Source organism: Anomaloglossus baeobatrachus, chromosome 2, assembly GCF_048569485.1.
Source record: "Anomaloglossus baeobatrachus isolate aAnoBae1 chromosome 2, aAnoBae1.hap1, whole genome shotgun sequence".
Classification (NCBI taxonomy): domain Eukaryota; kingdom Metazoa; phylum Chordata; class Amphibia; order Anura; family Aromobatidae; genus Anomaloglossus; species Anomaloglossus baeobatrachus.
The window spans coordinates 150,940,471-150,958,555 of NC_134354.1; the positions used below are offsets into that span (position 1 = coordinate 150,940,471).

The following is an 18,085-nucleotide window of genomic DNA, read 5'->3' on the forward strand; positions in this document are numbered from 1 at the left end:
TGTGGCTAGGGGCGTGGTCAAAATGTGCTCCCTCTTTCCTCTCTTCAAAAGTTGGGAGGTATGCCCTACCCTTACTAGATCAGGTACAGCCATTTCACAGCTCCAAAGTTTGGGTTCCCATTGACTTCTATGGGTTTCAGGGTCAAGTTCGAGTACCGAACTGAGCTTCTAACTACAGTTCTGTTAAACCCAGGGAACCTGAACATGCACGAGTCTGCTCATCCCTATACTGGACATGAGAACATAAGCGATCACGAGTCCCATGTCTCTGTGCGGACAGTGTGCGCTATGGTGTGTGCCGTGCTGACTGTGCTCCATGCAGTGTGGGTTATGCGGAGTGTACGCCGTGTGAACAGTATGCACTGTGCTGACAGCGTGTGCTGTGCGGACAGTATGTGCCGTGCTGACAGTGTGCGTTGAGCGGACAGTATGTGCGAGCTGTGTGTCACCAGCTCACCGCTCCCTTCCCATCCAATGCATCCATCACTGTAGTTCTGTAGTTTCCTGATGACGTCATAACGCCCCGCCCACTGTTTACCTGTACAACCTTCTTGAAAAGTGAAAACGTACTTTCACACCTCTTCACCAATCAGGAACTAGGAAGCGTTGGCGGGGCGGGGCCTAGCTGGTGGACACGCCCCCTCCCTGCTGGCTGTGGCAGCGCTCGTGCTCCTGATGCAGGGAGCTGCTGAGGACGTGCTGAGTACGGGCACGCGCGGTCATGGGGGCGTGTCCGAGGCCTCCGCCACCGGGGTGGGCGGTCCCTGGTGTTCGCCGGCCTTGGGTTATAGTGACCGGCATTGTGTACCGGACCGTAGTCGGCAGCAGTCGCTCCCCTGTCCGTGCTGCCCCGGTGACTATGTGAGAGCTGGCGGTGCCTCCCCCAGTGCTGCGGTCCCCGGAGCAGCATCATGAGGCTGTGTGTGAACCTGCTGAAGAGCACCATCCCCAACCAGATCGAGTACTACTCCAAGTTCTCGCCCTCCCCGCTCTCCATCAAGCAGTTCCTGGATTTCGGTGAGTACATGTTCTCCTGTGTGTGATGTCATGGGGCCCAGAAATATTATGTGATGACGTCATGATGAGGAAATCCAAAATCCACAGTGTAAAATTGGGGCAAAAGGTGGCGTTACCCATAGCAACCAGATGGAGGGCTCCCATCTTCCACCCCATGAGATGCCATGACTGCTCCCACTTATTGGCAGTGGTCCAAGGTCACAGATTCGGTGGTTCGGTCACAGATCCGGTGATATCGGTGGTTCGGTCACAGATCCGGTGATATCGGTGGTTCGGTCACAGATCCGGTGATATCGGTGGTTCGGTCACAGATTCGGTGGTTCGGGCACAGATCCGGTGACATCGGTGGCTCGGGCACAGATCCGGTGGTTCGGGCACAGATCCGGTGGCATCGGTGGTTCGGTCACAGATCCGGTGATATCGGTGGTTCGGTCACAGATTCGGTGGTTCGGTCACAGATCCGGTGACATCGGTGGTTCGGGCACAGATCCGGTGACATCGGTGGTTCGGTCACAGATCCGGTGATATCGGTGGTTCGGTCACAGATCCGGTGACATCGGTGGCTCGGGCACAGATCCGGTGACATCGGTGGCTCGGGCACAGATCCGGTGACATCGGTGGCTCGGGCACAGATCCGGTGACATCGGTGGTTCGGGCACAGCACGGCTACTCCTGGTACTTGGAGAATCCATCTGACTGACTTTATTTTTATAATCATGGTCAAAGGTCGGCCAATGAAAAACCTGCACGGTGCCCCCCAAAGTCTATATTATAACAGACCCCATCCAGGAGTCGACGGTCCCCAATATAACAATGGAGTGATAACACATATCTACCCAGACACAAGGTATCCAACCACCCAGGCGCCAGGCGGTCATCCTACAGTATAATAGCAGCATTACTTGTGTGCAGGGGCTGGAGGGTCTCGCCTTAGGGGGGATTGTTTACTACCCACCTTATGTGCATTTTAATTGTCTATTATGGAGTGGTCAGTCAGATTTCCGCATTGATCTTTGTATATGGTTGTAGTCTTCTCTGTTTCTGCTCCACACAGCCTCATTTCTTGTTTTGCCGCTGCTTTTGGCTTGTGTGGCTGTAGAATCCATTTTTGTGGTTGTAGCCTTCATTGTGGCCCACGTCTTAGAACGATGGGGCAGCCTAGAACAGTATCTGATAAGGAGGAGAGACACGGGGGTATCAGATTCAGGGTAGCGCAATTAGGAAAAAGGTGAGACATGACTGCCCCGAGAGATGGACGCTTCTGTCAAACTTTTACTAACGACGCATTTCAGACTCTGACTTGTGAGACCTCTGCTGTTGAGGGTGCGTTGTGCCTGGGGTTGTTCTGCACAAATCCTGCCACTGTAATATACAGCAGATGTTAGTAGCCAACCCAGGAAAGCTTAATCTCAAGGCTGCCGTACGTATTATTAGACAAGGACTCTTTCAGATGTCAATTTATTTTATGCTCAAGAAAAATGTATCGAGCGCCGTCAGTGGAGTGTCGTCAGGAGAAGCCGTCAGTGGAGCGTCGTCGGGAGAAGCCGTCAGTGGAGCGTCGTCGGGAGAAGCCGTCAGTGGAGCGTCGTCGGGAGAAGCCGTCAGTGGAGCGTCGTCGGGAGAAGCCGTCAGTGGAGCGTCGTCGGGAGAAGCCGTCAGTGGAGCGTCGTCAGAAGGATCGCCATTGTAGGAGTGCTGTCGGGGCAGGTAGATGTCGGGGCACGTAGATACGTCATGGCTGATTTTGGACTCCTGCTCCTTTTTGTTCTTGGTGAGATGAGCTGTCACCAGAGGAGTTTGGCCGCAGCTCCCTCCTAAAGAAGCTTTCTGCGTGTTGTAGAGTGATAGTGCTGGTGAAGCATCTCCTGGCCGTCATCTTCATGTGTCAGTACGCGCTGCCTTCATACGATATTACAGAGAGTGGTAGAGCAGGGTTTTTCCAAGCCGCACCAATGACTACCAGATCATGAAGATATGAAGATTAATGTAGCTTTATTTGTGCATTGGTCAACGCGTTTCGGGAGACTCTGCTCCCTTACTCAGGACAGTCGGGCAAAGAACATTAAATCTCACCCTATAGGTGAGTTTAACCACCCCTCTTCATAACCCCCCTCTTCCTACCGGGGTAAGACCCTATTGCGCTCTTTTTTTCCACAGTTTTTTCTTCTTCATACGATATTACGGTAGAATGTAACATTTCACCATATTGGACATCCCTTCTTGGCTTCATTTAGATTGCCATAATACAGGCACACTTTAGCTCCCGTGTTAGGCTATGTGCGCACTTTGCGTCGAGGTAGTTGCAGTTCTAAACGCATCCTCTGGCAGAAATGTTTTTTGCCAAAGTTGGTTTTGATCATAAAAACGCGATAAATACGCATGCGTTTTTACCGCGTTTTAGCCGCGTTTTTAGCGCGATTTACATGCTTTTTCATTGCTTAAACTCAGATGCGTTTTGAACATTAAGACACTGCTAAATAAAGTTTATACATACAAACAGTTTGAAAAAAGGAAAAAAAAAAGAAAACAAATATAATTATTTATATCAAAACGAAAATAGTTATATTTAATATAATTATAGCGGTTTTATACTATTTATGGCTAAAATAAATTAATATTTTTCATTATTTTAAATGTGTGTGTGTGTGTGTGTGTGTGTGTGTGTGTGTGTGTGTGTGTGTGTGTGTGTGTGTGTGTGTAAAGGGACAGATCATTCCATTATTTTGATGTCATAAACGCATGTTTTCTGCACCTAAAAAGCATGTAGAACGCTGGAATTTTTGAAAGTTTGTTGCTTTTTACAACTTCTCATTGACTTCAATGTTAGCAAAACGCAGCCCAAATGGCAAAAACAATTGACATGCTGCTTCTTTGAACGCTGAGTTTTTGCCCAAAATTATGCAAATGAAACGCAGCGTTTTGAACTGCAAAGTGCGCACAAGAAATCCCCATTTCCCATAGACTTTGCTGAGAAATCACAACGCATGCATTTTGGCATTAAAAAGGTGCAGTTGAAAACGCTGCTGAAACGCAGGTAAAAACGCAAAGTGCACACATGGCCTTATAGCCGTGTGTCATGGAGCAGTGTCATGGGGTCACCATATTCACAGTCATGCTGGGATTAGTAGCCACAATACAGATTCATTACCAGCCTCTGAAGGGGGCAGATCCGGGGTTATCTTCCACCATAATCCTAATGGTATTGAGAGTACAGAGAAGTGATCTCTGCAGCACACGAAGCTTCATCCTATTGTGAAACTCAGTGAGCAGAATTTATTTATTTATTTTTTTACATTGTGTAAATTATGAAAAAAATCTTAAAATATGTATGAAGGCCCTGTGCGCACACTGCGTTTTTTAGCGCGGTTTTGCTGCAGAAAATGTTCATAACCTTGCTGCAGTCCTTCCCCAGCAAAACCTATGCGATTGAAAAAAAAAATGCTGTGCGCACACTGCGGTTTTTTTTGTTCCTGCGGATTTTGCTAGGGAATTAATGTTCATGTCACTTCTTTTCCGCAGGTACCTGTATTTTAAAGGGCTGGCAGATCAATCACCCGCTGACTCAGGGTCGGCGGAGGATTGATCCCCAGTATCTGGCCAGATGCTGCTCCCCATATAAAGTTTATGGGGAACAGAATCTGGAGGAAAGGGGTAGGAGCAAGCGCTTCATACTCACCGATCACCTGGCGGCTGTCACACTGCTCCCGCGGCGGCTCTTTCATCTTCCAGAGTCGACCGCTCATTAGTCTCATAACATATTTACGCCTTCCCTGCTCACCGGTGGCTGTGATTGGTTGCAATCAGACCCACCACCACGCTGAGTGACAGCTGTCTGACTGCACCCAATCAGAGACGCCGGTGGGCGGGTCTATAACATACAGTAACATAAATAATTAAAAAAACGGCGTGCGCTCCCCTCAGTCAGATCAGCCCCATGCCGCTGGATGGCTCATGAATCTCTGGATCCCTGTAGTGGCTTGTGATTAGCTGGACTGGCCCAATGTCATCATTACAGCATGACACACAAACCGCATCGTGCCAACCTGTAAAATCCCACTGCTTCATGGAATCCCAGAAGAGGAGACTCAGCGGTCAGAGGCTACTAAGGCTGCTTTCACACCTCCAGTTTTTCCTGTGCGGCACAATCCGGCACTTTGCAGAAAAAACGCAAACGTTTTTTTTTGCTGCCGGTTGCGTTTTTTTTTGCATAAATAACATTAGTGCCGCATTGTGCCACATGGGCTTGCGTTCGGTCCGGTTTTTGCCGCATGCAGCAGATTTAGCCGATGCGGCGGGCAGATGGAACGTTACCTGGCACGTTTTTTGTGCGGCAAAAAAACCCGCACCGCATCCGACCGATGCGGCGCATTTTCCTATGCATGCCTATGGACGCCGGATGCGGCAAAAAACGCATCCGGCCGCCGCATGCGGTTTTTGCCACTGCACATGCTCAGTAGCTTGCCACAAGCGGCAAAAAACGGACGGGCCGCATGTAAAAAAACGTATGCAAAGGATGTGGTGTTATCGCCGCATCCGTTGCATAGGTTTCACAGCCGGATTGAGCCACACTGCTAAAACCGGATGTGTGACAGCAGCCTAACGAGGCCACAACTCTTCACCAGCAGGGAGTTGATATAGTTGTGTCCAGTCTTGAATCCTTTTGTACTGATTTGGTCAGGTTTTATTTCTATATATATTAGATCTGACACTTTGTTATTATGGGTTAGGAAACCTTGGGTTGGACCAGGAATTGCGGCCGTGACATAGATAAAAAAAACCAATACATTTGTGATATGAAAACCCCCTGAAAGAGACAAAATGGTGCTGACATTGTGTTTCTACTGCAGACAGATTGACTGACCATATTTTGCTGCTGGATTCTGTTCCCATTTTGTTTAGATATGTATAGGCCATTTTTTCCAACACTTTTTTTTTTTTTATTTTATTTTTTTATTTTATTTTTTTATAAAGGGAATCAGTCACCAGGTTTTTGCTACCTAATCTGAGAGCAGCATAACATAGGGACAAAGATCCTGATTCCAGAGATGTCACTTACTGGGTTGTATAGTGTAGTTTTGATTAATTCAATGTTTAATCAGCAGTAGATTATCATTACAGGACTACTTGGCGTGCTGCAGATAGTCCAGCATATTCATGAGCTCTGTATAACTGCTAGATCTGCAGATGAGAAAACAGTAATTTTATAAAAATGACAACAAACAGTTCAGTGAGTGACACATCGCTGGAGTCAGAGTCTCTGTTACTACATTATGCTGCTGTCAGAAAAAAGCCTGGTGACAGATTCCCTTTAGGCTATGTGCGCACTAGAGCTTTTTACCTGCGGATTTACCCGCGGATTTGCCCCGGAAATTTCTTGAGAAATGTCTGCAATCTTTGTGCAGACATTTCCCATGAAATTCAATGAGAAAAAAAAATAGCTGTGCGCACTGTGCGGATTTTTCTCAAGAAAATTTCTTGAGAAAATTTTCTCGAGAAACTTTCTTGAGAAAATGTGCATGTCCATTAATTTCCGCAGGTACCTGCGGTATTCCGGGGGTATTCCGCAGGTAGCAATGATGTGCGGTATACCACCGGAATAGCCGCGAATTACCTGCGGTAATGCTCATCGCTGCCTGCGGTTTTGCAGGAAGCGATGTCATTATGCCAGGAAGAGGAAGCGGAGCAGAGTAAACACAGACGTCACACTCCCTGGACGCCGCACAGAAGCACTTCCGTGCGACCTCCAGGTGCCCGTGCAGTCTGTGTCCTGCTCCGGCCTCGCGGCTGCCTGCACTGCAGGGTGTCAGTGTCTGCCCGCAGTGTCAGCAGCCTGTCACGCGGCAGCGCAGGCAGACACTGACATCCTGCAGTGCTGGGAGCCGCGGGGATGACGATCGCTGCTGTCAGGAGGTGAGATCATTACCTGCTGTGACGATCTCCTGCCTCCTGACGTCACCGCGGTCACTGCTGTCTATGCCCGTCTCGCGAGCGGCCCGAGACTGTCACTAGCGGTGACGTCACGGGCTCTCGCGATACTTCTGACAACGCGGCGGGCATAGAAGTCAGTGACAGCGCTGACATCAGCAGTACAGGAGATGATCACAGAAGGTAATGATCTCCTCTATGCTCCTGATGGCAGCGCTCGTCATCCCCTGCAGTGACCTGAGCTGACCTATTGATGTTAGCTCAGGTCACTGCATTGCTCTCCCAGCCAATGGGGAACATTCTGTTCTTCATTGACTGGGACAGCGACTATGGTATGGATCGCCGTGCCCCCCCCCCCTTATTGGATTACGCCGGACGTGGAATTGATTGTGCTCTTTTCAATAAATTGGTTAAAGAGGGAATGTTTTGGGGAGTGTTTTTTCAAATAAAACTTTTTTTGTTGTCTATTTTTTAATTATTACTGACTGGGTTGGTGATGTCGGGTATCTGATAGACGCCTGACCTCACCAACCCCAGGGCTTGATGCCAGGTGACATTACACATCTGGCATCAACCCCATATATTACCCCGTTTGCCAACGCACCAGGGCGCGGGATGAGCTGGGGCAAAGCGCCAGGATTGGCACGTCTAATGGATGCGCCACTTCTGGGGCGGCTGCGGCCTGCTATTTTTAGGCTGGGGAGTGTCCAATAACAGTGGACCTCCCTAGTCTGAGAATATCAGACCCCAGCTGTCCGCTTTACCTTGGCTGGTGATCCAATATGGGGGGGACCGCACGTTTTTTGTTTTAAATTATTTATATAATTTAAAATAACAGCGTGGGGTGCCCACTGTTTTGGATTATCAGCCAAGGTGAAGCTGCCAGCGGTGGTCTGCAGGCTGCAGCCGTCTGCTTTACCCTAGCTGGCTACAAAAAATGGGGGGACCTCGCGTCGTTTTTTTTTAATTATTTATTTATTTTATGGCTAAATACAAGGCTAAGCACCCTTTAGTGCCACATGAAAGTCACTAAAGGGTGCCAGCTTAGAAAATGCAGGGAGGTGGAACATTATATAGGTTTTTCTCATCTATCTATCTATCTATCTATCCCTCTATCTATCTATCTATTCATCTATTCATCTATCCATCTTTCCCTCTATCCATTATCTGTCTATCGATTATCTTTATTATTTATTGCAGGGACAAACCTGCGGCAAATCCGCGGCAAAACCGCATGCGTATTTGGTGCGGATTTTTTCCGCAGGTCCGGAAATCTTTCACTGGCAGAAGTTTCTCAAGAAATTTTCTTGAGAAACTTCACATTTGTAGTGCGCACATAGCCTTAAGCTGATTTCTGATTACACATTATGGTTGTAAGTAACAATGACATATAGGTTGTAGAGATTTCTGGTAGGAGAGATGGTTTTCATGCATCGTGGTGCGTCCATACACCCAGGGACCTGGCATCAGACTTGAATGAAGCCAATCCATGCAGCAAATCTCCGCACATGGGGGGGGGGGGGGGCACTGTATGAAAAAATATAGGTGACGCAGATCTAAATCGGCGCTGTTGCCATTTCATCTCTGAGTCCCAGGAGTCAAAGCCCTACCAATCATGGTAATCCATATCACAGAGATATGGGATAGGAAACTCAGTGCTGAGCAATCCAGGGGTCAGGGGTATGGGGGGGGGGGGGGAGGGTGGGTAGAAAGCTTCACTTTTATCATGTAAAGTGTTGGAATATCATGAATGAGTCTGGACTCGTTGTGGAGGTCTGACCATAATCTGGAGGGGCACAGCACATTTAAAGATTGGTAAAAGTGGATCTGGAGTCACAACTACAGGAAGCATCTGTTATGTCATAGGGATGTATTATTGGTACAGGAGTGGGTCCTGAGATACCCACTGTTTGATTTAATTGCTTTTCCATTGAAAAAAACCCCCAAAACAATCAAACACCAGACCACTAATATTCAGTGGTGCCCCTCTGCTTCTGTTTGAATACCTGATAAAACTCAGTGCTTTTTACCATTTTTCGCTTCCCCAAATGGAATAGATAAATTGAATGTTCCAAAGAATGTGTGTGTGTGTGTGTGTGTGTGTGTGTGTGTGTGTATATAGGGACTTAAAGGGAAGCTGTCACCAGTCTTGTAGTGTACCAATGTTACCACCTTTCCGAGTGCCTGAGTGTACTGCATTGCACAAATGTGTCCATCATCCTCTAATTCCCCCTGCACACCACCAAAATTGCCTTTATTTTCTCCAGCACTGTATGTAAATGATTTGTGGTCTGGTCCGATGGGCATCATTTCCTCGGCGTCTTTACCGCCTCTTTGCCCCTTGTCCACTGGCTTTGATTAATGTGGATGACGCGTCCTGAGTCAGTCACATAGACAAGAGGATTCTCGCTCCTGCACATTAAAGTGCGACTGCTCGAGCTGGCCATTCTACTCTGCCCTACCGTGGGCAGCGCACGACAGATAACTGCTCATGCGCCTGGGATATGTCATTCTGGAATTGGTTCCAGTAAAAGGGAGCCAGAATGACGTGTCCCGGGCACATGCGCAGTTATCTTTTGTGCTCTGCCCAGGGTAGGGCAGAGTAGAATCGTCTGCTCGAGCAGGCGCACTTTAATGTGCAGGCGCAAGAATCCTTTCGTCTATGTGGCTGACTTGGGATGCGTCATCCACTTTAATCAAAGCCAGTGATAGGGCAGAGTAAAGTGCGCCTGCGCAAGCCGACAATGCTTATGCGCAAGCACGAGAATCTTCTCGGCAATGTGGATGATTGAGGATGCGTGATCTACATCAAATTGAAAGATGGCTTTTGGGTGCAAAGGGGCAGCATAGACATTGAGGAAATTACGCCCATCATACCAGATCAAAAGCATTTGCATACAGCGCAGGAGAAAATAAAGATATTTTTGGGAGGAGTTAGGGGACGATGGGCACAATTGTGTAATGCAGTATAGGCACTCAGAAAGGTGGTGGCATCGGTTCATACACTAAAAAACTGGCGACTGGTTCCCTTTAACAGATATTTAGGATTTTCTTTGCAGTAAAAAGTGTCTGTCCCAGAGCTCGTACCCTGCTGACATCTTCTCATATGTCCCATAATAAAGGAGATGACCAGGCCTATACCCTACAGACGTGGATATTTGGCTTGACGACCATTCATGTCTTTTCAAAGGGGAGAGCAGAGAACTGCTGACAATTAGCTCCGGCAGCGGCTAACCTGCCGAATAACAAAAAAGCTCGGGCATTGAAACTCTGTGTCCAACTTTACCTTCCCTGACATCTGTTGGGTGAGGGGTGGGGGGATCTGGAGGCCCCCATAGGTGTTAGATTTTTCGGCGATCGGTATTTTGCATGAATCTTTTAAGCAGCATGTTAGAGAGGTGTAAAATAGATTAATTCTGACAAAAACCTGAAGATGTGAACGAAGAATGATCACACATACATACATACATACATACATACATACATACATACATACATACATACATACGGTATATATTTTCTCGCATTGCACTTGTCGTATTTATACACACGTGGGAGTGAGCCCTGTAGGTTTATTGCAGCCTTACAATCTGACTTTGCAAACGTCAGAAAGATATTCGGCCCCCACCCCCTGGTAAATTGACTGCGTTTCCCAAAGATAGAAGTATTATTATCATGTGTGATAGAAACCTAGTGTAGGCCTCGTTTGTCATAAAGTCCTGGCGTTCCACTGTACTGGGAGACCTAATCCCCCATTTGCTATCCGCACACCCTGTCCACTCTTTTAACCTTTGAGATGTTCCAGCAGAGGCTGGAGTGACGTGTGACATAAATCTTGGAGCCTCGGCCTCCATAAATCCTTCACACTTGACTGAATCCATGAAAATAATTAACACAAACTCTTTTAATTACTTGGATCATAAACTACAGAAACCTTCACCTTCTATGATGAGATCTAGGCCAGAGAGTTACATGAGGGCTACACGTAGGACTCGGGGACCAACTGGACAAGACGTCTCCATAATATCTTCATTGGTTTTAGAGAGGCCCAGACAGCAGTGTAAAATGGAAAAACTCGGTCAACTTCTAATTGTACAGTAATTAAATTTCCTCAGACCTGAAATGTTCTGCTACTTCAGCAAAACCTCATAAATCGTGATAATGTCTGGCTCCTGGTTTTATGAGCGATGGTTCACTCCTCGGTTTTTGGAAGACTCATAGAAGAATAGAGGAAGTGATCTTGCTGAGTCATCCTGAGGAGCCAAAAACACTCCATAAATCTGAGCTTCATAAAGTGTGCGTGGTGCTGAGATCTGAGAAAACGTGTAGAGATGACCCCACCACGTGTCATCAGTGCAGAATGAGGATGTAACTGACCCATTGGCCTTAGAGTAACCGGGAGGGAGAAGCTGACGATGTAACACGTCTATGACGGTCATAAAGTTCTGATGTGGTTCCTTTGTACTGGTTGTTTTCTGGTTGCCCAGTTTATGGTGCTGACACAACTGAACCGACTATTCAGTTGCCTTTATACACACAAATGGTCAGGAGGTGACCAGGACACATGGTCCTATATGCGATATGCTGTGAATATCTGAGAATTCGGAGGTCACATTGTTATACATCTGCCTTTCTAAATACTTCAGGCATTCCTAACTGTGTGGATGAAGTATAGTAAAGTGTGGGGCCTTATGGTCACTGTATTAGTACAGCCAAGGATATCTATGGAGGCAGAGGATGCAGATGCGTCAGAGATATACGGTCATATGCATGCTGTATCCTATGTATTGCCGTATTCTCCATGATTGGTTCTAGTGGAGGATATTTCTGTGCCCAACAGACACTGGACGGAAGTACACAGAGGACACAACACAGTGCACGGCTATACAGGCTCTGCTCTCGGCTCCACAGTGCGAACGGCTCCTTTCACAGATTGTGCTTTTGATCTTATTTCATTTTACATTTTTCTAGCACAAATTGTGACCTCATGGGGAAAATATATTAAAAATTCTCTTTGTTGCATATTTTAACCAATCACAGTGTAGCTCTTTTTGGTTGCTATGAGCAACCAAGACAGTTTTCAAAGATATGGCTCTGGAGACATCAGATCCATAGACTAGGTTCACATTTCCGTGTTTTAAATCCATCAGATCCGTCAGTGACGGATCAGTCATTTTTTTTAGATGTCAACTGATGCAACGGATGTGTTTTTCACAGGATTCCGTTCACAGGAATCTTGTGAAAAAATGATTTGTCGCATCCGTTATATCCGCTGTGCATCCGTTTTTTGACGGATCCGACATGATCCGTTTGTGTTTAGGACAGCCCAGTGGGTGTGCCAAACATGCTGGGCATGCTCAGTAGAGCATGACGGAATCCAGCGCTGGATTCCGTCGTAAGACGGATTACAACGGAATCCAGCACCATAGACAAACATTACAAGCTTGACGTATTGCAACAGATTCCTGCTCAATGCATTAATTTTGACGGCCCAAAAATCGTTACATTCTGCGTTGTTTCCGCCCGGCGGTCAGTCCAAAAATGACTGAGCGCAGTGGATGCAATGCAAGCTCATCAGTCGCAATCCGCCACTAATACAAGTCTATGGGAAACAACGGATTCCGTTGTTTACCAGAGCCGCGGATTGTGACTGATACAATTTAACGGAAATGTGAACCTAGCCTTACAGTATCATGTGATTGTGATGTTCATGGGCTCAAGGAGACTCCACTGCAGATCCAGACCACGTAGCTGGATAATTTGGGTGATTACGTCTTGTGACCTCAGGAAGTTACAGCAGCTTTGTTTTCTATATACAGCCATGACTAGCACCTTGGGCCTTTAGACCATGTTCACACATTCAGTTTTTAGTCAATATTTTAAATCCGTATTTGAAAGAACAATCAGAAGCAAAGTATAATAGGAACATAGGCACCACTTCTGCATTTCTCACCCACGTCTGGTTTTGGCTTATAAATATTGAACATGTGAACGTGGCCTTAAAATGTAGCCTCAGAAGTAGTACTGTTGCCCCAATCTTCTTGCCTCCCCTGCCTGCAGTTGTGCTTTACTGAGACGTCTGCCATAAACTGAAGTCGGACCAACTTATTCTAAAAAGGAATCATCCACCAGGATTTTGCTATAAGAGATAAAGGCAGTGCCATACTGGCACTAGGATGCTGAATCCAGGCATACCTGTTGTTGAAAGATGGAATGCTTAATTACTGAAATATCTTTAATCAAAGAAATGCATTGCACTGTAACGTGTGCAGTGGCGCGGGCCTTTGTGGGTTTAATGAAGACATTATTGTGACATTGTGCCGCCAACAGCAGCAATACCAACGTGGCGCGATATTTAAAGAAAAGGCATGGAATAAAAGACGCAGGAGGAGGACCTGACCCACAAAGGCCCACCCTCTATGCACACATCAATCAGAGGGCAGTGCATTTCTGCAACTTTGATTACAGATAATCCAAGCATCTGAAATTTCTACATAATGTATGCATGGATAGAGCATTCTAGTGCCAGTATGCATCTGCATTTACTTCATATAGCAAAATCCTGGTGGTTGGTTCCTTTAAAGACTTTCATTATGTACAAGTCAGTATGAAAGGAATTAAGTGCAGCAGAAGCGAATACACTTTTTGTATTGCAGAGTAAAGTACATTTTACACTGAGTCCCCGTACATATTAGAGTCCGTGTCTTTCCAAAAATAAGACACTATCTTATATTTTTTTTTGTCCTCCAAAAAAGGACTTATTTTTGGAGGAGGTCTTATTCTTGGAGAAACACGATTGGGGGGTAAATTTACCCCCCCCCCCCAAAAAAAACAGACCACGCACACACACACACGCGCACACACACACGCACACACACACACACACACACACACACACACACACACACACACACACACACTCACACACTTCCCAAGGGACTTATACTTACCAGACCCGGACGTCTGTGTGGCTCCCAGGACCTCCCTGTTATCTCCAGTGGGTGCTGCACACCGTCGTCCCCTGCTTCTGACTGACACGCACGTGCACAGCAGATCGCAGAACACTCACATCACATCCAGCGTTACAGAATGCTTCCGGCCGTAGGGAATGATGGGAGGAAGTCACATGTCCGAAGGTCCTGTAAGCAAGCATTGCGCTAGCTCCTTGCACTCCACTCCACTTCACTGCCTCTCAGGATTCTGCCGGCGAGAATTTTTAAAGGTACTGCGTGCCTCCTGCCTATACCTCTGGGACCCAGTCTACATTCCTTATGCGCTTCAGGCATCTTCTTTATTCCTCTACCTGTCTTCCAGGCCTTCTTGGCTTTTGCAAAGTACCTTTGAAAAGTAAACGCCCTACTTATGGTACAGTCCTCAGACGTCCAATTTGTCTCTCCTACCATTCTATTAAACGCAAGACCTTGACAAAGGCCTAAAATAGGCCGAAGCGTCGGCTTTGCTTTATTTGGTAGTGGCGCTTCTCTTTTCTTTTTGCAAATAATCTACTAATAAAAAACACATCTTGCATCACCTTTGTGTCCAATTGAGTGCTTGGGATTTATCATACTATTCATAGTCTTTTTTTCCCTTAAGCACCTTCCCTTTATAGGCAGTAGAGCCCAGCTTTACCCTTATACCATATTTTTCGCTTTATAAGACGCACCTGATTTATAAGACGCACCCCCAAATTTGGTGAAGGAAAAGAGAATATATTTTTTTTTTTAATGTTAAATGGGGTCCATCTTATAATGCCAGTGTCCGTCTAACAAATCATATAGGGTATATGTCCCTCATAGCCCCCCATCCTAAAATTAGCCCCCCTTAATCTGGATATCGGCCCCCTTATATTGAATACGTCCCCCTGTGCTGCCCATGGCCCCTATAGATGGTACACCTCCCCTGTGTTAGATATGCCCCCCATGTGTGCTGCCCATGGCCCCTATAGATGGTACACCTCCCCTGTGTTAGATATGCCCCCCATGTGTGCTGCCCATGGCCCCTATAGATGGTACACCTCCCCTGTGTTAGATATGCCCCCCATGTGTGCTGCCCATGGCCCCTATAGATGGTACACCTCCCCTGTGTTAGATATGCCCCCCATGTGTGCTGCCCATGGCCCCTATAGAGATAGATATATATATATATATATATATATCTATCTATTTGTACACCCCCCCCCCGTATATTCGGTTTATAAGACGCACCCCCTACTTTCCCCCAAAATTTGGAGGAACAAAAGTGCGTCTTATAAAGCGAAAAATACGGTAATTACAAATAATAATCTAATCTTGATAGCATTAGGAAAAGTGGCCTATATATGTTATATAAGTGACATATTGACTAACACAATCTAATTTAACGTAATAATACATGAACAGTGTATACAGCACATTGACTAAACCTCAACAGTCCAAGAAGAGGGGGGGAGTAAATCCCACTGTTGATGACTTCTCCGAGAACTAAAGGTGATTCAGTTATGGTGATTAAATTGAAAGTGAGGTTTTCAATGTGAAATAAAGGCCCACAAAGCCTGTTATCTGTTCTTCCAAGAAAGATTGCTTAGTGAGATCCATTTCTCAAGGCAAATTACTGTCAGAATCCGTTCATGGAGAAAACTGTTACTATCCTTGTGAATGGGCATCCAAAAGCAGAATGGGCAATCCTGAAATATGTGAAATAGGAAACAAGGGCGACTTCTAAAGGCTCTGCAAACTGCAGTACATTATGGGTACACTATTATGAAAACAGAGAACAAGGGGGGTGCTCATGGAAGGAGACCACTAAAGAAGCCACTGCCGTCTAAAACCAACTTTCCAGTGTTCCTCAAGCTTGCTCGAGACCATCAAACCTGGAACTTGTGCGCCACACTGGAGAAAAAGCGAAGTTCACAACAACCACAAAACCTTATCTCAAGTGTGCTGTCATGCCTCACATCTGGGTGCTTTGCATTTAGTGAGGGAATAAAAAATTTAAAGGTGAAAAAAGCATTTTTTTGAGACTGCATGTCAGCTATTCACAACTTAATGTGAATCTGTCTACTTGTGTTTTTTTTTTTGTTTGCGATATAATCTGAGGACTGCATGCTTTAGGGGTTAAAACACCAAATTCAATGATGTGTCACATGCCACCTCCTGTGATGTTTGTGTACTTGTCCTAGTGATAAAACACTCAGTTTATTATCACTGCTGTGGCTAGTGCCATGTTGTTTGACTCCTCCTCCCGCCCTGTGAGTAGCAGCTCACTGTCTATAGCATTTTACACAGAGCCTTCTGTGGGCGGGGGCAGATCTCTCAGCTCTGCTACATGCCTAAGGGCCGCTTTACACGCTGCGACATCGCTAGCAATTGCTAGCGATGTCGAGCGCAATGGCACCCGTCCTACGGCCGATATGTGGTGATCGCTGCCGTAGCGAACATTATCACTACGGCAGCGTCACACACTCATACCTGTTCAGCGACGTTGCTGTGACTGCCGAACAATCCCTCCCTCAAGGGGGAGGTACGTTCGGCGTCACCGCGACGTCACTAAGCGGCTGGCCAATAGAAGTGGAGATGAGCGGGACGTAACATCCCGCCCACCTTCTTCCTTCCTCATTGCTGGCAGGATGCAGGTAAGGTTGAGGTTCCTCGTTACTGCGGTGTCACACATAGCGATGTCTGCTGCTGCAGAAATGACGAATAACATCCTACCTGCAGCTGCAACGATAATTGGGAATGAACCCCCATGTCACCAATTAGCGATTTTGAACGTTTTTGCAACGATTCAAAATCGCTCATAGGTGTCACACGCAACGACATTGCTAAAGCGGCCGGATGTGCGTCACAAATTCCGTGACCCCAAAGACATCGCTTTAGCAATGTCGTAGCGTGTAAAGCGGCCCTTAATCTAACTTCTGATTGTCAGAACGGCTGCACCCAGTAATCTAAGTGATACATTGTTGGCTTCAGGGTCTCTTTGCCTACATCATGCTACTCTAAAATGAAGTTAAAAAAAATCTGCTGACAGATTCCCATTAAAGCTGAGGACACGTGAGATGCAACAAGACAATGACCCAAAGCACACAAGTAAATCGAGTAACCAGTTCAAAATTGGGCCGTTTATTTTTGTTTTTTCTTTTGCTGATATTGTTTAAAATAAGAGAAATAAGTGTTGTTTCCATATATTTAGTTATTTTTTTTTTAATTTTCAGATTACACAGGATTATCTAAAATACATTTTACAAATTGATTCTCATTCTGTAACATATTTTTATACATTGCATGCATTTTTTTAATTTTATTTTTCTTTCTCGGTGGGGCAAGACTAATAACAGCGATTTTGAATTTGCAGTGTAAATATATAATAATTCTTTTTTTTTCTTTACACGTGCCCCCATTGAATCGTAGAATACCTTTTTGAAGGGGGATTTCAATATTTTTTTTCATCGCTGCTCCCTCTGTATACAGCAATCATGTGACCACTGTATATGAGGGAGGAAGCTCCGTCAGTAATCCCCATTACTGTGTACACACAGCTTCTATAGCCCTGTGTATACTGCGATGAAGAAGGCACTATCTCTGTCTTCTCTATGGGATCAGAGACGGCCATCCCCACCTCCGCAGGTACACGATCACATGTAGCTGTGCTATGCAGTGATGTTTTAATATGTCACTGCAGATTAGGGGTCGGACCGCCCAGATGTTTAGTTTATAGGTAGCTGGTCCAGAAGTCATTAAAGAATGGTTGTAAAGGGTAAAGTCGAGCTCTGAACGTCATTCATTCGAGCTGCTAAAGCATGACCTGAAGAGCTGCAGGCATCCCATCATTATTCATAGGTGGGAATGGTCCAAAATTGCTCCTCAACACAGTGAGAATCTTTGCAGCTGCCATAAACGTGGTGATGGCTGCTGACGGGGATCTCCAGGTCACGTCTCCATGTACTGTGGTGGATTACTCCTTATTTAACCCTTCTGTTTAAGTTCTATTTTGTCTAGAATTGTGACAGATAATAATCTGATCACAATTTATTAGTAATCTCTGCTGTAGCAATCAGTCATTCTAAAGTGTTCCCGTAGTTTCTCCTACTGTAAGACCTGTTCTTGAGGAATCAGGTTTTCCCATTTTTTTTGATGACTTGCATGATTTTTTTTTAAAAGATAATCAC

At 46.0% G+C, this 18,085-nt stretch overlaps 1 protein-coding gene across 1 annotated transcript in view; it reads left to right on the forward strand.

Moving 5' to 3' along the window:
- The first annotated feature begins 682 nt into the window (after positions 1-682).
- Positions 683-18,085, forward strand: part of PDK3 (pyruvate dehydrogenase kinase 3) — a 99,510-nt gene continuing 82,107 nt past the window's right edge. Inside the window, exon 1 of the mRNA XM_075335450.1 lies at positions 683-1,017. Coding sequence (XP_075191565.1) covers positions 912-1,017 — 106 coding nt within the window. The 5' untranslated portion in view covers positions 683-911. The remainder of the gene's footprint in view (positions 1,018-18,085) is intronic.